General features: G+C 47.0%; 1 protein-coding gene across 6 annotated transcripts in view; it reads left to right on the forward strand.

Moving 5' to 3' along the window:
- Nucleotides 1-1703: 1703 nt before the first annotated feature.
- Nucleotides 1704-22778, forward strand: part of FLNB (filamin B) — a 135897-nt gene continuing 114822 nt past the window's right edge. For 3 of the 6 annotated variants that reach the window (XM_058561924.1, XM_058561933.1, XM_058561942.1), the window contains exon 1: nucleotides 1704-2124. In XM_058561924.1, coding sequence (XP_058417907.1) covers nucleotides 1833-2124 — 292 coding nt within the window. In that variant the 5' untranslated portion in view covers nucleotides 1704-1832. The remainder of the gene's footprint in view (nucleotides 2125-22778) is intronic. The other 3 variants (XM_058561952.1, XM_058561957.1, XM_058561965.1) reach the window with 1 other exon arrangement.

The following is a 22778-nucleotide window of genomic DNA, read 5'->3' on the forward strand; positions in this document are numbered from 1 at the left end:
GGCTGGGGCCCGGTAATACACTCTCTCCCCCAGGCTGTTTTCAGCATTTCCAGTGAGTGAGACAATCTGTCTGAACAAAGCACTTCAGCATTGCATGCAAATGACCTGTTATGAAAAGTTAAAACCACAAATCTGCTGGCTTCTCCTGGGCAACACCCGGGCTGGAAGCCCTTGACCTCCATCCTGCCCAACCTCTCTTCCCCCAGGAAGACTGCCCACCCTGACCCCCTTCCCCCAAGCCTTCTTGGGCCCAGGGCACGCTGTGCTTCTCTTATAGACTGGATTCCAGTCCTGTTTATGCTGTGTGCCCTGGGCAAGTCACTTAACTCTCAGTTAATTCTTGTCAAACAGGGCCAATAGCAAAGGAACGGCTTAGCACAGCTCTTGGCACAGTGACAGAGCAGGTACTCGGGAGAAGCTAGCTGCTACTCTTATAATCATTCAGCTGTTGACAGCAGAGGTCTGGCCTGGGTCTCCACTGTTTCCCAGCACCTAGCACAGAACCTGGATGAGTACACAACAGGTGCTCAATACATGGTGTTGGTAGGCAGAATAATGATCCCCAAAGATGTTCATATCCTAATTCCCAGGACCTGTGAATATTACTTTACATGGCAAAGGGGAATTAAAGTTACAGATGGATTAAGATTGCTAACCAGCTGATTTTAAAATATTCTGGATTAACCAACTGGGCCAAATGTAATCACAAGGGTTCTTAAAAGAGTTAGAGGAAGATATGACTGGAGAACCAGAGAGATGACAGCGTGAGAAAAACTCAGCCTGACGTTGCTGGCTTTGAAGATGGAGGAAGAGGCCACAGCCAAGGAATGCAGGAAGCTTCTAGAAGTTGGAAAAGGCAAGGATACAGATTCTTCCCTAGAGCCTCCAGAAAGGAATGCATCCTGCCAATACCTGATTTTAGCTCAGTAAGACTCGTGAGGGACAACTAAGCTACAGAACTGCAAGATAATAAATGTGTGTGTTTTTAAGACAAAGTTCTGGTAATTTGTTACAGCAGCATTAGGAAACTAATATACAGCCAATTATTGTTCATTTCTATTACTACTACTAAGCTGTTAGTTGATTTGTATTTTTCTCTCCCATTAGTCTATGAACTCCTCAAGGTTAAGGAATGTTTATTTACCACTGGTTCACAGGCACTAAGAGGGCCTGGTACACCGTAAGCACTCAATAAACGCTATGAACGGTAATAGTATCATCCAAATGAGTTTAGTTAATATAAATAGTAAAATATCCGTTTCCTTCCTCCAGTGCCTAACACAGTGCCTGGCTCACAGCAGAAGTTCAATAAAAACCCTTAATGAACCTATGGGTGAATGAAGTACCCCTCCCTGCCGGCCCCTCCCCCATGACCCACGCCGCCGTCCGCGCCCATTCTGTCAAGCTCCCTACCTCTGCACGTCCCCTCACTCCGGGACCGGGTGACTTTCTCCTTACGCAGCTCTTCTCCCGCCTAGCTTCCTTTTTTCGAGCCCGTGAGCACACAGCGCGGGGACTCGGGACGCCTCGGAAGATGCGGGGCGCAGTGCACACTTCGGCCGGCTGGGGGCGAGCGTGGCCTGGGAACACCCGCCCGAGGGTTGGGACGGGGCGGGGCATCGGGGGCGGGTCGGCTCAGTGCGCAGGCGCGCGGCCAGACGCCTCGCGCGGCCGGAGGCAGGCGGCCGCAGAGCAGCACCGGCCGCGGCTCCGGTAGCAGCGAGTTCGAGCCCCGCGCCCGCTCCGCGTCGGCTCTCGCTCCCCCGGCCCTTGGGTCTCCCGCCGCCAGTCCCCGGCAGCTCGCTGCGCATTGCGCTCTCCCCGCCGCCAGGATGCCGGTAACCGAGAAGGACCTGGCGGAGGACGCGCCGTGGAAGAAGATCCAGCAGAACACGTTCACGCGCTGGTGCAATGAGCACCTCAAGTGCGTGAACAAACGCATCGGGAACCTGCAGACCGACCTGAGCGACGGGCTGCGGCTCATCGCGCTGCTCGAGGTGCTCAGCCAGAAGCGCATGTACCGCAAGTACCACCAGCGGCCCACCTTCCGCCAGATGCAGCTCGAGAACGTGTCCGTGGCACTCGAGTTCTTGGACCGTGAGAGCATCAAGCTCGTGTCCATCGGTGAGTGCCCTGGCCGGGCCAGGCGCGGGCGGTGTACCATCCCGCCCCCGCAGAAGGCTGGGGCTCCCTGCGGCGCGTCCCCCCCCACGCCCGGCAGCCGCGGGCTGGGTGTGGGCTCCGAGGCCGGGGGGCGTCGTCCCCGAGGGAGTGGGGACATAGGGGACCTAGGCCCCCTCCCTGGTGCCGTCCCCTGGCCTGGGACCTCGTGTGATAGCTCCCCGCCGTGTGCCCCGGCAGTGCATCTCTGGGGGTTTGTGGGTTGGGGGCTTGGGTTGGGGCTGCACGGGGACGGTTAGGGCTGTGGTATTTCTCTGTACCTGGGGTGCCCCTGCGGGAGCTGGGGGACTGGAAACCTCTGGTCCGCCGTCCCCGGGATTGGGGCCTTAGTCAGATTCTCTCCAGCGCGCTCGCCCCGCTGCGCCCAGGCCGGTGCGCTTGGCGGCTGCCGAGTGGGCGTTGGCTCGGAGGCCAGGCGGGGGGACCTGGGGAGGTCCTGTTCTCTGAGCCTGGGGCCTCCCCGCCCAGGTGGAGAGGGGGCCCTTGCACCCTCCCCCGCCGTCTCCGGAATGGGTGTGGGCCCCGAGGTAGGAAGGGGAGTCGCGGGGGTGTGTCCTTCTCGCTCCCTCTGCTCCCAGCTCGCCTCTGGCCCGGCGCCGCGGGATGAGCCGCTCTCGCCGCTGAGAGCGTTATAACTGTGAGAAGTTATAACTGAGAGATGGTGGTGGGAATGGTAATTGCCGCCCTGTAGGGAGCCCAGACCAGTGCGCGTTGTGTGCCACAGCCTTCTCAGTTGTGTCTTTACACATCCCGCGAGTTGGGGTGTCGTTAGACCCATTTTACAGACATGGGGGTCCAGAGGGTTAATTGACTTTCCCAAGGTCATGGAATTAGCGAGGGTCCAGCTGAGAATTGAAGGAAGTGGGTGACAATTCAGGGAGACTTTGCCTTCCTCTCCCCGCCCTCCCCACACCAGGGTCTTCCTGAGAGGAGGGAGGGAGTTGGTGTTGGGTTCCTCTCCCCCTGAGTCCGGAGGGAGAATGAGGATGAGGTCCCCACTATGACCTGGGCTGGTTGAGGACTTCCAGGAGGGTCACAAAGCTGCTGAGGGTGTGGGCTGTGACGGTGGGGGCAAGGGGTGTGTCGTGTGAGTGTGTATGTGCACTTGTATGTGTGTAGAGAATGTGTGTACACCTACATTGTGCATGTGAGTTCTGCCAGGTGAGCATCTTGCCAGAGAGGAGCTGGCGCAGGCCTGGGTCTAGCTAGGGTCTCTTCCTGAGGAAACTAGGCCTTATAGTGACTCTCCCTGACTGGAAGAAAGGGTGGTGGGTGTGGCTGCTGGGACTTTCTCCAGCATAAAAGGGGTTTCCTCTAGGCTGAGTCTTCTCATCCTCTCCCTTGCCTTCCCCTACACCTGTCCTGGCAGGTAGGGCTGCTTCCTGCTTCCTGGGCTCAGGCAGCTGCCACCGCCCAGTCAGCCTCCCCATCAAGGGTGGCTTCTCTGCAGAGGGAAGCTGTATGGCATGCTGTTGTCATCTTTTGGGGGCCTATCTCCTGCAAGTGGGGAAGGAGAAGCTTAGAATTCTCCTGGAATTCTTTCCTTTTCAGAAACCAGCTTCCCCTCTGAGGAATCTCAAGGCTGGGCTCAACTTGGATCCCTTCTCCTTTGTTTTAAAAATGTGTATTTATTTAATTAACTGAACAAAGAAACTTAAAGTAAACCAGGAGTATCCAAACATGACATGAAATCTCTTTAAAAAACAAAACAAACAAAAAAACCAAACCACAGCACCAGAAAATCCTGGACTGCCTAATTCACTGTTTACAGAGGCTACAGCTGTATCCAGCATGGCTTGCCATCAGTGCCCTGAACTTGGGGGTCTCATTGTAGACTTTGCCTGGTCCCTAACATTTTTCTGCTTGACTCATGATTTTCATTCCTGAACACACCCAGGCCTTAGTGACTTCCACTGTCCTGACATTCCAGGGTTAGTTTCCCCTTCCCTGGTTACAGGCCTGTGGGCTGTTGGCAGCTTCTTGCTGTGGACCTCTTTCCACCACAAGTTACATTGTTTTATTTTATTTTCTCCTTTTAAATTATTTCTTGGATCATATTCCCCAAAGTGGTATTCCTGGGTCAAAGGATATGACCACATTTATGACTCCTGTCGTTGGCTGCCTGGTTACTCTCCAGAAAAATCTCACAGCAAACAGGTTTTCCAGCCTCTGGAGACTGATGGGAGACTTGCCAAGTGCCAGGACTCCCATGGGGGTAATGACTGAGGCCTCTTCCCTCTGCTCCTGGGGCTGTTCTGGGTAATTGCCCTTCAGAAAAAAGGCACATCCAGCTTGGACTTCAGTTCAAGTATTCAGTGTTTCTGCTGTGTTTGCATGGTGCTGACAATGACACTAGCTCCAATTTGGGGCATCCACTAGGTGTTAAGTGTTTTCTGTTGATCACCTCATTGATTGCCACATTGAATCCTCGAGTTTCACTTTCCTTGTCTATGTAATGATCTGCTTCAGCGAGTCACTGGGCCGGTTGTGGGCTTGCCCCAGTCCTGGCCAAATGCTTAGAAAATGGTTGCCATTATTCTGTGGTTGTTATTAGTATTATTATCTCTATTTAAAGACGGGGAAACAGGAGTAAAGTAACTTGCAGAGGTCACTCAGCTGGTAAATGGTGACTGCAACCCAGGTCTGCCCAGTTGTTGAAATTGAGCCTTAACTGACTTGCCTTCCAGGGTCAGAAATGAGTAAAATACAGGCCCTGTCCCCTGACCAGAAAGCCCCTGTTACACTACGTTTTGCAAGTCTGGGATGTTGGGGTGGCTGCTGGACACCTACACTCTGAGCCTCTGGCCTTGAATAAGGCAGGGATCTCATGGCCTTAGGTGAGTGACAGGATTAATCCTCTGAACTGTGAGGAGGGTCCCATGAGAGAAGTGTCATGTCGGGAGGTGAGTGGAATCAGTTTTGTGTCGAGGTGAATTTGTTGGGGGACTGGCTGCCCTGTCTCGGCTGGTTTTTTGTTTGTTTGTTTTGGAGATTTCCTGCTACCCAGTGGATGGCGTTTTACTCCATAATGTGGGAAGGTATCTTTGAACGAATATAGGGTTTTGTATACGTTGGATAACTCCCAACAATATACACTACGGGAATCATTAGAGTTGTGTACAGGCGCCCCGCTCTGAGACGTGAGATGGTCAAAAGCTGCCAGAGGACTGTGGCTTTTCTGCCTAGAATTCACTGAAAGACAGCCCTGGCTGTTTATTCACATTCGTGATTCGTTGTAAAGTGGGCCCATCCTCGGCTCTATCCAAAAGTTGAAGATTTTCTTCAGTTTCTTGTTATATCCTGGGCAGTTCATACTGAGGTTCAGCATATTTAATTTTAGTTGTCTGCCAGGAACTGGCAGTTTTATTTACTTGTTTTTCCAGAAACCTTTCTGACACTGGGCAGCCCAGCCAACTTGGAGAAAAAGGGGTCTCCCAGCCCAAGAATGACCATCAAGGCTGCCTGGAAGTTTGGATGGTGTGTTTTGGTTTGATCCCTTCAGAGAAAGGAATTCTTTCCTTTTCAGAGGATGTGGTCTGACCCTAATGTTTACGTAAGATGCCTCTGCCAGGCCAGCTCCCCAGAGCAGGCAGAGTGCATGTTCCCAAGACGTTGGGTCACTGAGCAAGGTTTCCAGGGTGGTGGGTCACCGTGCCACTCAGCCCCTTTTCCTTCCTTTTGTCCTACCCCTACCTAAATTCAGTACAAATAATCCTAAATTCTGCTCTTTCCTGAAGTACCTAGCAAATGCCAGTGTGTCTTTTAGGCAATGTACAGTAGTTCAGACCCAAAGAATGCTTAAAAAGTAACAAAGTAACATACTTTGTCAAAATTAACAAGTTCTGGGCCATTTGCAACAAAGTAACACATTAGTGTAAGAGGCGGCTCTTATAGTAAAGAGCAAGGATTCTTGGTTCAAATCCCACGTGCCACTAAGTAGCTATTAAGAAATTCTGTGCCTTGGTTTCCTTATCACTAAAATGGGGGTAAAAATTACCTCCCTAAAAAGTTGTTATAAAAATGAAACAAGATGGGCCGGCCCCGTGGCTTAGCGGTTGAGTGCGCGTGCTCCGCTACTGGCGGCCCGGGTTCGGATCCCGGGCGCACCCGATGCACCGCTTCTGCGGCCATGCTGGGGCCACGTCCCACATACAGCAACTAGAAGGATGTGCAGCTATGACATACAACTATCTACTGGGGCTTTGGGGAGAAAAAGGGAAGCAAAGGAGGAGGATGGGCAATAGATGTTAGCTCAGAGCCGGTCTTCCTCAGCAAAAAGAGGAGGATTAGCACAGATGTTAGCTCAGGGCTGATCTTCCTCACAAAAAAAAAATAAAAATAAAAGTGAAACAAGTTAATATTTTTTAAAGTGCTTGGAACAGTTTGTGGCAGTTAGTAAATGCTGTGTGAGTGTTTGTTAAATAAATAAAGTACTGTCTAATAATATTCTCTGAAGTCACGCTTCACACACTGAAACGACATTTAAAATTGGCTCTGCACTGAGGTGACCAGCTTGGTTGGCTGATGTTGATTCTGCTCGCTAAAATAGAGTTATGGATTGCCCAGAGGGTGTCCCCTGCCCGGAAGTGGATGACCCCTGGTTATGTTATGGCTGCCTCCGGGGCCCATTTACACTGACTTTGTTTCTGAGAGCTGGACGGGAGCTCTGGGCGGCTGGTCATTCCAACCTCCCACCCCGTTCAGGAATCTTTGGGCCAAATCACTTCCAGATGGCAGCTGGGCCTCTGTGGAACTCCTCCAGCAACGGCAGAGCCAGCGTGCCAGTCAGCAGCTGCCTTCATTCTTGGAGAGTTTGTGCTGAAGGAGGGCTTTGATTTGGAGCCAAATTATGTCCCCCACTCCCCACCCCCAGGGTCCTGGTTCTGCACTGTGAGGCGAGTGTCATGGGTTAGTTGAGAATGGTGCAGACTCGAAGCCTTTGGGCCCTGCCTGCAGTGCCTCCATGGCCTGGGGTACCATGTCATCCTGCTTTCCGTATAAATGGTCAGCACATACTAGGCTACGCTAGATATAGCTGAATGGTTCAGGGCGTGGGCCTGAAGCTAGACTGCCAGGATTCTAATCCCCACTCTGCCTCGTAAGAGCTCTGCAACTCTGGTCCACTGCCTTAACTTTCTGAGCCTCAGCTTCCCCCATCTGTAAAGTGGAGGAGGCTAATAGTTCCTATCTTAGAGTTGCTGATAGCATTGCGTTTGATTAGGTTAAGTTATAGTGTAATGCCGGTATTATCATTATTAATATTGTCGTGCTTTGGAACCCAAGTCCAGGACTTTGTGCTCCGGCCAGTCCTGCCACTGTCATCTGGTGTGTTAGCTGTTCCCTCCTCCCAGCTTGGAACCTCTGATGGAGACGCCTCTCAAGATCCTTTCTTTCTTCCTTTCCTGATCCAGGCCCAGTGCTAGGGCCACAGGAATAATGAGAGTCATGTGCCCAGCTTGTCTCACACACTGCTCAGCGTGGAGGAGAGACTAGTAACCAGGGAGTGTCTTCTCAAACCTTCAGGCACACACAGATCCCCTGGGGATTTTGTTAAGAGTGTAGGTCTAATTCAGCAGGTCGAGGTGAAGGCTGAGATTCTGCACTTCCAACCAGCTCCCAGTTGCTGGGGTCTGCAGACCACGCTGTACTTGACCAAGATCAAGATAAGGAGGAGCACCTTTCCTCAGGCTGGGGTGGGTCTTCTGGAGGGCTCCCTGGATGAAGGGGCCATTAAGCTGAGACCTAAATCCTGGCTAGAATTAGGCCCATGAACAGACAATTAGCCGGGTGAGCACAGGAGTAGAAGAGGGTGTCGGGTGGAAGTCAGAGGGGTGGTGGGGAGGTGGGCAGGGGCTGGCTCACAAAGGGCCGTCTGGAGCTGGAGGCTGCCAACCAAACATCTTCCTTGAGCAAGCTCAGGGGTGGGTAGGTGAACCCAGCCGAAATGGATCAGCTAATCTGGGGACCTCTCAACTGTTGCTCCAGTCATTCCTATCAGTAAAAAGTTTAGAATGTGCCCCTTCCTTGTAGATGTCTATCTATAAGCTATGTGCATATACCACTGTTAGTATTAAACATTAGTAAAGCTTAGTTTCTTTTTAGATGACAAATCCAAATATTAAGATCTGGTTTTTCCTGTGCTCTAATGGATTATCTTGTGTGACTTTGGGGTGCACATACCCTATTTATAGGCCCCTGAGGGCCTGTGTTTCTACATTTTGTTTTTCTTTCTTTCCATATTATTATTATTCTGCATTTAGTTTTCATCTTTAGTTATCCTCTGTGAAGGAGGCGGATCTATAATTATAATCCCTTTCCCAACGATAAGTTGAACCAAATGAAAAAATCCAATGGAATGAGCCATTTCAGTCTAAAAGCATCTATTTCCTGCTCTTACAATGATTAGAATCGCCTTTCATGACATTCTACTAGAAGCCACTTTACAGTTCTGTTGTAAATCTAGTTATTCATTAAACGTGCTCAATAATCACCAGATTGGCTCAGGTTATTGTATAATGAGCAACAGTACTTTCTTCTGGGGCCTGGAAAGTGGCCTTGTATTTTAAGGTGCCTAGCTCACTGTTCTTGGGAAATTGAGTCCATGTTCTTGGGGGAGAGCTTCTTGGTAAAGATGATTATAAAACCAAATGGTTCTGTTTATGACTAAAGTAATAAAACAGTAGGTAAGTGTAGGTATACATGGTATAAAGGATGGAACTATTGGGTATTTTAATCATGGCCACTGAGATTTATGAAAATTAGTATTTTTTTTTTGCAAGAAAAATACTGAGCTATATCTGAAGTTGCTGCCTTCTAAGAGCCTTTCAGCAGTTGTCTTAAGTGTGTTTATTTGATAAGTTGTAGATGGTTGTTATCACTCTTCTGCAAACTGTTAAGTTATAGAAACAATTTGGGATTTTACTTACACCCATTGTCTGATTACAAAATTTACCAAAGAACATTTGCTTTCCCTGATCCCCTTTTGAGCAGTCCCTGTGCATTAGAATGTCCTTGGTCAAGAGTTTCTGGTACTACAAGCAGAGATGCAGTTTGTTTTTCACTTAGTTGAGACTGGCTGTAAGGCTGAATTATTCTGACAGAGCGTCTGACTTCCTCCCTTCCTCCTTCTTCAAAACCTGGCATAGGGAGACAGCCTGGCAAGGAGAACACTTGTCCTCCTGCATGTTCCTTGGCTGTTCTTGGTCCCGAGAGTGCACACTGATGATACCATTTGGTACCGAATGTCGAAGGGTGCACACACATCCTCTAATATAATATCTAGCATTTTCCTGTGCCTACTGTCTAAGCATTGTCCTGAGTGCCTTACCTTTATTATTTCTAATGCTCATTATGAACCCTGCAAAGTGTGTGGCTTTATATCTATTTCCATTTTACAGGTGAGAAAACCGAGGCTCAAATCTGCCTCACTTCACGTGCCAGGCACGATGCTTGCCTGCATCAAGCTGTAAAGTATTTTTTTATTATTATTTTACCGAGGTCATATTGGTTTATGATGTAAAGTATTTTTTATGTCCAAGTTGGATCCCACACTTGTAAAGTAAAATAGAGATATTTAGTGAGAGACTTTCTACTGCTTTGGTTCTCTTTGTTTTAATTTTGCTTCAAACTTTACTCATTTGAGCTTGATTAATGTGAAATTGAAATTTCCTTCTACAAAACAAAACTTGTTTTGGCCCATTTGCCTTACCTTTTCCAGCACCATAGAGGTGCTGGCGCCTTCTCTCCAGTTCTGGAGACATCTCTCTAGTTCTCTCCCTGCCTTCGTTTGGTTCCCAGGGGCAGTGATTTCACTGCAGGTCTGGACAGTAGGGACCAGCTGAAGGCTGCTTTGGGAGCCAGGCAAAGCCCCTTTGTGGGGCCTGGAAGCCAGAGGTGAGGAGGAGGTGCCCCTGGGATCCCTCCTGGTTGCAGTCCTGTGGGGCTCGCAGTACACACCACTTGGGGTGTGTGTGTGGGGTTTTGTTGAGATCCAGGTATGCCAGGAGATCCTTGGTGACAGTCGCCGTTGGCACAGCTGTGCTCTGTCACAAGTGAACTCACCCCACATCCTTTCCTTCTGCCACCTTTAAACATTAACTGGCAGGAGGGTGTGTTGGGTTGTGTTTGTTGGTGAGCAGAACCTTTCTTTCCTGGCTGGCCCTCGGCCTTGATCAGTAGGCGGCCTTGGCACAGCAGCTGCCTGCTTCCAATCCAAGCCAGCGGCTCCCCTGTTCATCTTCAAGGAGCTTTGTGGGCAGGCCCCTTGCCGGGCACCGCAGCGCTGAGCTGTGTGCTCCAGAGCTGAACTTGTGTCCCCGAGGGCTTACCCCGCAGCACTCCTGAGAGAGAAAGCTGGTTTGGCTGACGGATTCAGTGCTCAGTCTCCCCAGAAATCGCAGGGCTGGCTTGTTGAAAGGTCTGGGTGTTAACACAACACTCCTGTTCTCCCTGTCTGAAGGCCCTTTATGCTGGCATGAATTCCTTTTCTCATGGAGATCTGAAAGCTCTTTTGACTAAATGGGTCACCTTTCTGGGTATTTTCATAAGGCTGGTCAGCTTTTGCCATGCCAGACAACTTTTCTGGAATTTCCGTTCAGATATAAAGGCAACCAAAGAGGTTGGAATTATGTGGAACACAGTGTGGAATTTTGGCTTTTGAGCTATAGGGAAATGGGTGGGGATTTGTGGCAAGGACTATGTAAATTTGCTGCGGCCCATAAATTCAGATTTTAAGATTAAAAAAGGCAGGCAGCAGTCAGCTTCCCTTCGACAAACAGGAATGGTGTTACTTTCAGCCTCGTGCTGCTTGTGGCTCAGGCAGAGGCAGACCTCCTGTGGAGGCTGGGGTATGAAAGGATTCTCAGTGGCTAAAATCAGATTCCTCCATCTCCCCTGCTCTGCTCAAGAAAATAATCAAGTTCTTATCCTGCTGGTCCTGCAGTGCTTGTGGGAATCACCTGATTTCCCTGTATCTCTCTGAAGTGATTTATCAGATATTGCAGGGAAACAAGAATTATTTGGCGTTCTGCAGCCTGTTGGGAGCACGGGTGGGGTGCTGCTTCTTGCTCAAGAACAAAGTGATTGTTCCCTTGGTGGGGTAAAGCCCGCCAGAGGCGGGGGACTAGGCCCTGCCCCCCAGGGGACCTCGGGTGCTGAGGCCTTTAGGCTCAGACCCTAAAAGGCCTTTGTCATCTGGTGGTTCTGTTAATTGAACCGAGTTCTGGGTTCTGTTTATAAGATTCCTTGTCAGAAGAGGCAGAGGCTGGAAGACCAAGGATGTGCTGCTGGTGGGACAGGGGGCCCCTCAGTGGAGCTTCCAGCCCTCCAGGGCAGAGCCCAGAAAGTATTCTGAGAGGAGGAGCCTTGGTGGATCTTGGCTTGCAAGCACGTGGGCGGTGGCTTGTCACATTCTTTATCTCCACTAAAGGAGGCAAGCTGGCACCTGGGGAATGCCTTTCCTGTCGGGGAGTCCTGTACAGGAAATGAGCCAGGTATCACCTTACGCTTCCTGTGGAGAGTGCGTCTCTTACCATAATTGCCTCTCCTGTCTCTTTTTCTTGGCACTCTTGTTTGACATCCATGGGGAGTCATACCTGAGATTGAGGGCATGAGGCCCTCTCCTGGATACCCACAGCCCTCCCCCCCAATGCCATTCCTCGTCATAGGTTACTGAGCTGTACTGGTTTCCTGAATTGCCAGTCTTGCTCTCTCACTGGATCATGGCTGCTGCAGGGGCGGGCGCTGTGTCTCTTGTTCCCTCTGTGGCTCCGAACTTGGCACTTAATAGGAATATAATGAATCATTTAATTATTATGAGTAAACAGCCCCTAGCATAGATGGATGGAATAATAAGTCTGGCACATTGACTTGTTTACAGTATACTTGCCTTCAGAAAATGCAAAATAGTGGTTCTTTGCAGTCAGTAGTGAAATGGGAATTATGTGTAGTGGACAACTAGGTCTGGGGTCTCCGTGGCACACCTTGTTTTTGGGGACAGTGAATGTAAACTGAAAGAACTCAGCACTTCAAAGTTATTCTCTAAGCATCTATGATTTACTTCAACTGTCAGAGAACAAGGCCTTTTCCAAGTTGCCATTTGAGGCTCAGAAAATGAATATAAAAGGAAGCTATTGAGAGTCACTATAATCATAGTAATAGTTTTATTAATAATAGTGAATATGTATTGAGCACCTACCAGTACTAGGCATTGTGATAAATGCTTTTCAGCAATAGCTAAATGAAACCTCATTGCAACCCTGAGATGTAGTTGTTTGTTGTAATCCCCATTATACAGATGAGGAAATGAGGCACGCTTGGTTCAGCCAGTGAGTACGCAGCAGACTGCGACTCCAACCCTTGCCTTAGATTTTAAACCCCAAAAGAAAGCCATCAGCTCAGCATGTCTTTGAAATTCACTTCTCATAAGTTTTTTTTGACATTAAAATGTTGCATTTGTAGTTCTGTATTAAAAACTTGCAAGAACATAGAGAAATGCAAAGAAAAAACGCATCACCTGTGAAGAATCTTAACAAATCTTTTTCTACTTTTAGGGAGTTTTACGTTGCCTTTTGATCAGAATGGGGAAGAGGGAGATGCATTTTCTCAGGAAAAAAGAGGCTGTGGACTGGAAATGTTTTGTGAGATCATTTTGGTCATACGGATGGTTGTAACAAGATTCATCCTTGAGTTGTTGCCGAGCTGTGGGTAGCATTAAAATTGGAGGTCTTAGTTGAGGCTCATTGTGGTTTGCAAGTCTCCCTTGGTCTAGAAATATGTTTTGGTCAACCACAGAGTGGGGGTGTTCCAGCCACTTTCTGTCTTTTAAAAGTTTTTAGGACCAACCGTTACTGGTCCTGCCAGGGTCTCAATAATAGTTATTATGTTTGGTAACTATTGTGGTCTTATCTCACGGTTAGCCCAGCATAGAAATTCACTTACCTTTTAGTTGCTCAGCTCCATTAGCAGTTTAAATATGTCTCAAATATGCCCTAACAGAATGTAGGTGTACAGCTTGGTTCACCCTTGCCTCCCTGGGAACTGCTAGAAGTCTGAATATGCAGCCCTAAGGTCTTCATGGTATTGGTTTTTTGGAGACATCGTTTTCTCAGCAGCCCTCAAGACACCGGGCCCGTGGGATCATCCTGACTTGGCCTTGTTTGAGGAAAAAGAGATGGAATGGAAACCCCTTCCTGAGGGTGCTTAAGAGTATGGGTCAGTTAGATCCTGTGACTTACTCGCTGGGAGACTTGGGGCAAATTCTTAACCTCTCTGAGGTTCAGCGTCCCAGGCTGTAATAGTACCCCACTCTTGGTGGTGTTGAAGATTAAATGATATAATCCTTATAAAGCAGTTGGCCCTGTCCTTGGCATACAGTCAGTACCCCATGAATGGTGGTTGACACCTTCCTCCTTCCCTTCTTCGTCCTTCCCCTTCCCCTCCTCCTCCTCCTCCACTTCTCCTCCCTCCTCCTAATTCCTGGACCTGTGGTGGCCCCCTCAGACTGGAGGAAGAAGTGACCTAATTATTTTGGAAGGGCAGAGGTGGATGGGAATATGCCCTGAAATTGGTCAAAGATACCTTGTAGCTAATGGGATGTTTTTAGAAGAGGTGACCTGGGGTTTTGAGAGCTGCCGGGTAGGAACCATGGGCCAGAGGCATTTCCGGGTCTTCCAGCCAAGCTTCCTTTAAGGATAGGAATCAAGTGCCAACTATTCTTGACGTCTTCCCCCACTTTCCCTTTTGTCCTGTTTGACTAATGGATCTATTTTTTAAACTTTGCCCTTCCTCTCTTTCTTTAATCCTTCCTTTTTGTCTCTTAGTATGTCCTTTGCTCCCATTTCTTTCTTTCCTGGTTTTGCTCTCATGGAAGCGGCTGTAACACCGTCCAGGTGATGTGCTTGCTCATGGGTCTGAGTCTTAGCTTGAGAGCTAGCTGACCCAGCAAGCTGTTTCACCTCTAGGAGCCCGTGGTCCATATGCAAAATGTGGTAATAAAATGCTCTGCCTTACTGAGTTCTAAGGTATAAAGAGAATGTACATCTACAGCCCTTAGCACTGCACCTGGTCAGAGAAAGTGCTCAGTAAGTGAGGCTGCTGCTGTTGTGGTATTGGCATCAGCATTATAACTATGATGGCCCACACCTCCCACTTACCCTTTTCAGGGCTTAATGGAGGAGGATGAAGAGGGAGCAGGCATGCTGGAAGTGAGGCTGGCGGACTGCCCTGTGTACTTTCATTCTGGAACAGAGGGGATTCTACCAGCTGCTGCCACCCACCCCCCACCCCTCCAGCCTGGCTTGGCCCTGCCTTGGCCCTGGGCGCTGCTTTCTTTCCCTTCTAGTTCTGGCTCTTTGACATCTGGGATCATGGTGGGGCTGCCCGCACCACCTGCCAGCATTTTTGCTGCCCTGGGTGTGGTCTTAAACCCAGCACTGTGCAACCTCGTGTCATGGAGCTGATGACAATATTTTCACAGTAGTGCTTGGAAACTAGACTCGTGGAGTCACAGCTATACAAACAGCATCAAAGTTGCTGGGCTGAGGTGACTGGAGGAGGCTGGCAACAGCAAATTCTGTGGCTCCTGAGACCAGAAGGGATGTGGGAGGTTGGGAGGGTGGGCATCATTCTCAGTTCTTTTCAGGAGTATGCTAGTCTTAGCCCTGCCAGGTCGAAGAGATCTGTGTCTTGTGTGACCACCTGCTTCCTCCAGTTGCCCCTTGAATACAAGCTGCCTGCTGTTTCCTTGGTTGGACCAGATTTCTAATACTGCAGCCTTTTAGGAGAGCGTCATTTTTAGGTTGTTTCTTGGGAGGGCAGGGAACACCCAACACCTTTCCCGAAGGTAGAATTTGTGGAGGTTTTACTTGAGTGAGTGAGTGACTAATGCAGATCTTCACATTTTAACAACCGGAAAAAATTAGTCAGCTTGGGTACTGTTTCTATGTGACAGGGCAAAAATTTAAACACTTGCACAATGGCTTTTGTTTCGCCAGCTACTAAAGTTGGCCATCAGTTAGACGTTATCAATAAGATCAGCAGGTGTTAACCCGCTCGGCTTCCGGAGACTGGTTTCTGGTCCTGGGAAAGGCCCAGAGCGAGCTGGATTTGGCAAGATTGCGGGTCTCAGGCAGATGGCAGGACCCAGACACTGGATTTTAGTCGGGGCCTGCTTCCGCCATCACTGGGGCCGTGGAGAGGCCCGACCTCCCTCTCTGTCTGTTTCCCTGTCTGTAAAATGGGAGAACTGGACTAGGTCTGTGTTTCCCAAACTTCAGTAATTCGTAAAGGAATCACCTGTATTATTTTTACCATATCCCATGGCTGTCTCTATTTCATTTTCACTTAACGTTTTCCCCCTGCAGTTGACTCACTTTTAAAATAATGTATTTGAAAAGGAGACTTTGCGTCACTATCATAACGGAAAAGCAGTGTCACTAGGTACATCGAAGGTAACCATAAATAAACTCAAAACAGTGTTATTAAATTCCCGCTAGCGCGCTTGCCTGTTCTCAGCGGGAGGCCTACTCTTTTGGTTAACAAGGAAAATTAGCCAGAGAGAGGTGTTCAAAGTAACCTCGCACCACGCCGAGTGACCTACTCAGAAGGATTGAGAAAGAATTGGAAAGAGAATATGTTCTCTCTGTGATGCAAAGGGACTGATAGAGTGTCATCCGTAGCTCAGAGTAGTGATGTATAGACACTTTGTTCAACAAATACTTGTGGAGCCTTTACCGCGGGCCAGGGACTGTGCCAGGAGCTGTACTAGCCACCAGGAGGGTCAGGGGATTGGGAGTTGGTCGCTGACCTTGGGATGCTCAGTGTCTAATGAGTGTCGTAGGAGTAGATTGAATGTCAATGAAGAGCTGGGCAGGCCACAGAGATTTTCGTAAGAGAACCACAGAACTAAGTTCTGTCATGTGTTTAGTGGTCTTTTATAAATAAAAGTTGTTTAGAAAATGATTTTTTTTTAATTTGAGTTTTTTTGAAGTGAACAATAAACGTGTTTCAGTCCAGAATGATTCTAGAGAAATTAAATATATTAAAGTTGTATCATTGTTGTTCTTATGGTGTTTCAATAATGATCCATCTTTACCCTTTCTGTAGTGGTAACCAACCTTATTTCCTTAAAGCCTGATTTGAGTTTTGAGCTCTCTTGGAGTCCATGTCAATTGTAAATAGATAAGATCAAACAAGATGGTCTGATAATACTCTTTGCAACACTAATTTTTTTTTTTGAGATTAGCATGTCCTGCAGTCTCTGCAAAGCAAGATATACCCCAAGATTGGGCCTCTGAAATGCCTCAGGCTGGTCTCCAGGAATGAATGGTATTCTTTGAGGTAGGTGAGGTATGAATCTGATTTTTCTGTCCATCTGCTAGATGAGGGCAACACCTGCTTCCCTTGGGTTTCTGGGAGGAGAGAAGTCATGGTTAAGAGTGAGGACCTGGGAGTCAGGCAGCTCTGGGGTTGAATCTGGGATTTACTGTTAGGATTGAGTTATATGATTTCTCTGGAGCCTCAGTGCTCAGTGTTCCCACCTGTAAACTGGGATAATCATAGTTTCTACCTGAACAAGTGGATGTGAAGATTTAATGAGCTGAATTTTGTAAAGTGCTTGCCACATGGGAAGTATTCACAAAACGCTAACAGGTAGTCCCACACTTTTCTGATTGAAAGGGTCAGGTTTTTGTTACTCTAGGCTGGTAGTGAGTAAGGTGAAGGGGGATGTCAGATTTGAGGTTTGGTTATGTTATGCTGATTGGCATTGGGACTCCCAGAGGGATATGGGGTTTGAAGCAAATGGTGCCATGACCGCTAAGACATTATGTATGGGTTGAATCAGGATGGACAGCAAGAAGAGCCTTCAAGGGAGGAGGTAGGGCAACTAGAATCCTTTCAGCTGCAAGAATGGGATCCAAAACTGGCTCACATACAAGGAAATTGATTGGCTTATGTCAGCAAGCCCAGGCAGAGAGTGGGTTATGGGTTTCTGGGATCCAGCAGCTCAGTGATGTCATCAAGGACCCATGTTCTTTGGGTCTCTGCTTTCTTGGTTTCATTAGACTTAAGGCTGAATCTCCTGTGGTTTCCCAGAGCAGAGAGTTTCTGTGAGGTTGAGAGACAGTTCCTGGCAGATCCTTATGAGCCAAGAACAGTTTTCCCAGAAGCTAGCAACAGACCTCTCTTTATGTCTCATTGGCCCTAATTGGATCACATGGCCATTTTCGAACCAGTACTTGACATGGGGGATGGATTACCCTCAGACCAAGAGGCCTTCCACAGAGCCAGGGTTGGAGTCATGGGCCCAACAGGCCCATGGTCCTGTTGGGAAGGGTAGATCCAGACTCCTATTAGGACTCTTCCAGGAAGGGCAAAGGTGGGTGGGCCTGTTCTAGGAAGTATATCACATAGGGGGATGGACATATTTGGGGATTGGGAGGAATGTGATGGGGAAGGTGTGTATCTTAGTCCACAGGTTTCTTCCTCCATCTGTCTACCTCCCCCAGCCCCTTTGTTCTATACCCAAGGGCCATGCCCTCACCTTCTTCTTGCCCCCGAATCCCTGTGGCACTCCTGCCTCTTCCTCCATGCTGATTTATTGTAGGAATCCTACTAATGTCAATTGTATATCGTTTGTATAGCATTTATTGTTTTTTCCTAATTAGGAGTAATATATGTTTTTGCATAGAAGTGGGAAAATTGCCTAAAATTAGTAAAAGAGGAAAAATTGCTTGTAATTTCACTGTTTAGGGATAACAAAGGAATTGTTAACACTCTCTTTCAGTTTTCTCTACACATATGTGTGTAACACGTTATAAATAACTTAGCAGCCAGGCTGTATGTAGTTTTGTATTCCGTCATCTGATGATAATTTCTCTGTCATCACATATCACTTAAAAACTTGATTGCTCCTAACACTCCATCATGAAGGGCATATCCTTTTAAAATAAATTATGTCAGTAAAATGGAATACAGAGCAATAAAAATGAATAAAGTAGAACTCGGCTTAGTTTGGGTTCTCCTGAGAGTAGGCTGGATACAAGGACCTGCACCCAAGTTGAGGTGCCTTTTTTGGGAGGAGGTGATCCCAGGAAGCAGGAAGGAGGGCCAGGGAGTGAGACAGGGAAGGAGGAGAAACCATTATTAGGCTGAATTATCAAGGTCGCTGCTGTGGGCAGCAGGGGCTCAGTTCTGCTGGGACCTCCTGAGAATGGTACAGAATGCCTCTAGAATTATCCCCCTGGAGAAAGGCAGGAAGCTGGACATCCACCAGCTCCTGCTTCCTGATGACAGAGGCATTAATTTCTGCGAACTTCCAGGCTGGGTGTCCATGCATGCCGGCTCTGCTGGGGCAAAAAGGGGAAAGAAGATGTGTGCTTGATTGGTAGGTGGTTCTGGGGAGGTGATCTGAGGTGGCACAGAACTACCCACTGTAGCTGTGGCTGAAATCAGAAGTGAGCCAAGGGATTGGACACAGGCACTGGCAGCATCTCCAAGTGTATCCCATTGGATCAGTTTTACACACAATGTTGAGCAGAAAAAGCAAATTGTGGAAAGATACATATGCTGTGATACTGTTTGTATAAAGTTTTCCATATGTAATAGAAACACAGATATGTTCATGGGAGTGATCACTAAACCTTGGGTAGTGATTGCCTGGGGTAGGGGGAGGGGTATGTGGTCATGAAGGGGTGTGCAGGGGCTTTCAACTCTTTGTAACATTTTATTTCTTCAGTTGCCTGGTGGTTATATTATATTATATTATTCTTTCTGCTCCCCTTTTTTGTGTGTGTTTGTCTGAAATATTTCTCTTATAAAAAGTATATCATTTTCATGCCAGTATAGTGCATTACTGAACTTGACCAAGGGAAAGGAGAAAAGTACCCTATTTTTATTATTTTGTTTGTTTGTTTTAAAGACAAGCTTGGGCCTAGCTTGTAAGAAAGAAAACAGATCATCCTCAAGATGTTAGGATGATATTAAGACAAAAAACATTCACACTTAGCGGAATTTCTCCCTCCCACTCCCCAAATATGTGTTGAAACTCCTGAGCTAATAACCCTAGAATGTAAGGCCCCTCCCGTTACCTGTGAACATGGCAGGCTTGGGTTTCTCAAAGGCAGAGAGAGCTTCAAATGTTTACTCCAGGAGCTTCCAGTCAATGGCTTTTTGTCTGAGTGAAGGAGATAGTTCTCAAGGAAATATCTCAAGGGACTGCTGAAATATTTGCATTGTCCTTAAAAGTGGGTAAAAGTCCAGAGTAAGGGATGGTTCGACAGTGGAATGAGTGTTATGAGAGAGATGCATTCTGAGAACACCTTTGCTTTATGGGCAATATCAAGCCTGCTCGTTTTGTGGTTTGGTGGTCCCTCTCTAAGAGTCTGTGGTCTTGGTGGCCCAGGCACCTGAACATATGAGCTTACAAGTGTTTAATTTTTAGAAAACTACTTTATTGAGGTATAATTGACATATAACAGATGACACATTTCAAAGCATACAGTTTGAAGGCAACAAAAGCAAAAATAAACAAGTGGGACTACATCAAACCGCAAAGCTTCTGCACAGCAAAGGAAACCATTCAACAAAATGAAAAGGCAACCTACCGAATTGGAGAAAATATTTGCAAATCATATATCTGATAAGGGGTTGATATCCAAAATATGTAAAGAACTCATACAACCCAATAGCAAAAAAACAAACAATCCAATTAAAAAATGGGCAGAGGATCTGAATAGACTTTTTTTGAAAGAAGATATACAAGTGGTCAACAAGTACATGAAAACATGCTTGACATCACTAATCATCAAGGAAGTGGAAATCAAAACCACAATGAGATGTCACCTCACACCTATTAGAATGGCTATTATCCAAAGGACAAAAAATAACAAGTGTTGGTGAGGATGTGGAGAAAAGGGAACTCTTGTGCTCTGTTGGGGGGAATGTAAATTGGTGCAGCCACTGTGGAAAACAGTAAGGAGATTCCTCAAAAAATTAAAAATGGAGCTACCATATGATCCAGCAGTGGATAGTTATCTGAAGAAAACGAAAACATTTAACTCAAAAAAGATATGTGCACCCCCATGTTCATTGCAGCATTATTTACAATAGCCAAGATATGGAAACAACATAAGTGTCCACTGATGCATGCATGGATAAAGAAAATGTAGCATAAGGCGGCCGGCCTGGTGGTGCAGTGGTTGGGTGCGCATGCTCCGCTTGGCCGGCCCGCGGGGTTGCAGCTTGGATCCTGGGCACGCACTGACGCACCGCTTGTCAAGCCATGCTGTGGAGGCGTCCCAGATAGAGTGGAGGGGGATGGGCACGGATGTTAGCCCAGGGCCAATCTTCCTCTGCAAAAAAAAAAGAGGATTGGCGTTGGATGTTATCTCAGGGCTGATCTTCCTCACACACACAAAAAAGAAAATGTGGCATATAGAGTGGAATATTATTCAGCCATAAAAAGGGAGGAAATCTTGCCATTTGTGACAACGTGAATGGACCTTGAGAGCATTATGCTAAGTGAAATAAGTCAGACAGAGAAAGACAAATACTGTCTCACTTGTATGTGGAATCTTAAAAAACAAACAAACAAAAAAACCCCAAATTCATAGATACAGAGAACAGATTGGTGGTTGCCAGAGGCAGGAGGTGGGGGGTGGGTAAAATGGGTGAAGAGGATCAAAAAGTACAAACTTCCAATTATAACATAAATGAGTCATGGGGATGTAATGTACAGCATGGTGACTATAGTTAGTAAAACTATATTGCATATTTGAAAGTTGCTACGAGAGCAGATCTTAAAAGTTATAAGAAAAAAATTTTGTCACTATGTATGGTGTCGGATGTTAACTAGACTTATTGTGGTGATCATTTTGCAATATATACAAATATCAAAAAAAAAAGTGATTACATCTACTGAATTGAGGGCAAAATCTCAAGTTCTAAACATGAATCATGTGCTGTGTTTCCACTGTTTTGCTCTGAAAAAAGTCTTGCTGAGTCTCTGACTATCAGAATATCTTTAAAAAAAAAGTGTACAGTTTGATAAGTTTTGATATATGCACACATACATACGTACAAATATTGGGACACCATGACCATAACCGAGATAGTGAACATATCTCTCCAGTCCCAAAGGTTTCCTTGTGCCTCTGTGTAATTCTCCCTCTCATCTCTCCCCGCCCTCCTCCCATCCCCAAATAGTCACTGATCTGCTTTCTGTCGCTATAGGTCAGTTTGCATTTTTTAGAATTTTATATAAATGGAATTGCACATTATGTACCCTTTTTTTGCCTATCTCTTTTCACTCAGCATAATCTGAGATTCATCCTTGTTGTTGTGTGTATCAACAGTTCATCCTTTTTTATTGTGGAGCAGTATTTCATGGTATGGATACACCACAATTTGTTTATATGTTCTTTTGTTGATGGCATTTGGGTTGTTTCCAGATAATGCTGTTATGAACATTGTTGCGCAAGTCTTATGTAGGAACATGTATTTCCTTTTTTTCTGAGTGAATGGTTGGATCATATGATAGGTGTATGTTTAACTTTTTAAGAAACTGCCAAATTGTTTTCCAGTTTTTCCTTTTTCCGTTTCCACCAGCAGTGTATGAGTTCCAGTTCCTGCACATCCTAGCCACAAGAAGTGTTTTTTCTTAAAAGAAAGTATTTTTAAACCTGGTTGGTAAAACAGCTGTGGCTTTGCTCCCTTTTTATTTCTCTGTCCTCCACCCCAAAGATTTTCATTCTCTCTGTAACAGATTCTGTAACTAGTTTACTTATAGGAAAAAGTCCCTGCAATCCTAACCCCATGGCTGACTAATAGAGTGGTGGGTGCTTCTTGAAAACAAAGTAGAATCTCTCACAGCTGTCATTCAAGCATGGGTAGGTGAGCTGACATCTGCTATGTACAAGAGACCGTGCTAAGTTGGTGCTTTACATCAAGTATCTCACTTAATTCTAACAGCCCTATGAAGTAGGTATTATCTCCACTTTATAGATAGGGAAACTGAGGCACTGAGAGGTTTAGGGATTTGCTGCATACCTGGGAAGCAGAAGAGACAGACTTTGCAAGTAAATGTATTAGTTAGGATGTGTATGGTTTCCTGTTATAGGAAACCTAATGAATCCTGGCTCTTCCAAAAAAGGAGCTCATAGACTCTTGCAGCTGAAAAGTCCAGGGATGGAGCAGGCTGCAGGTGCATTTTGACCTAGAGGTTTCCAGGTTGTCAGAGCTCTGGCTCTGTTTCTGTTTTTCTGTGATCTCTGCTCATGGAGCAGAGGCTGATGTAGCAGTTCCAGGCCCCACAGCCACACCCACACTTGCCAGAGGAAGAAGGCAGGCCCTGGTCCCCACAGTCTCAGGAAAGCCCTGAGGTTCACTGTGATCCGACCAGCCTGTGTCACCTGCCCTCTTCTCAACCAATCACTGGCCAGGGTGTTTGACTATTGGGATTGGCCTAACCTAGATCACATGTCCTATCTCCCCCTCCCCCCACAAGTCTGTGACATTGAAGAAGATGGGAGAATGGACCTCAGGGAGGCTTCTCACACTGGATTACTGCTACACTGGGTTGCTATTTGTCCTTCAGAAAC

This window comes from Diceros bicornis, chromosome 2 (assembly GCF_020826845.1).
Source record: "Diceros bicornis minor isolate mBicDic1 chromosome 2, mDicBic1.mat.cur, whole genome shotgun sequence".
NCBI lineage: Eukaryota > Metazoa > Chordata > Mammalia > Perissodactyla > Rhinocerotidae > Diceros > Diceros bicornis.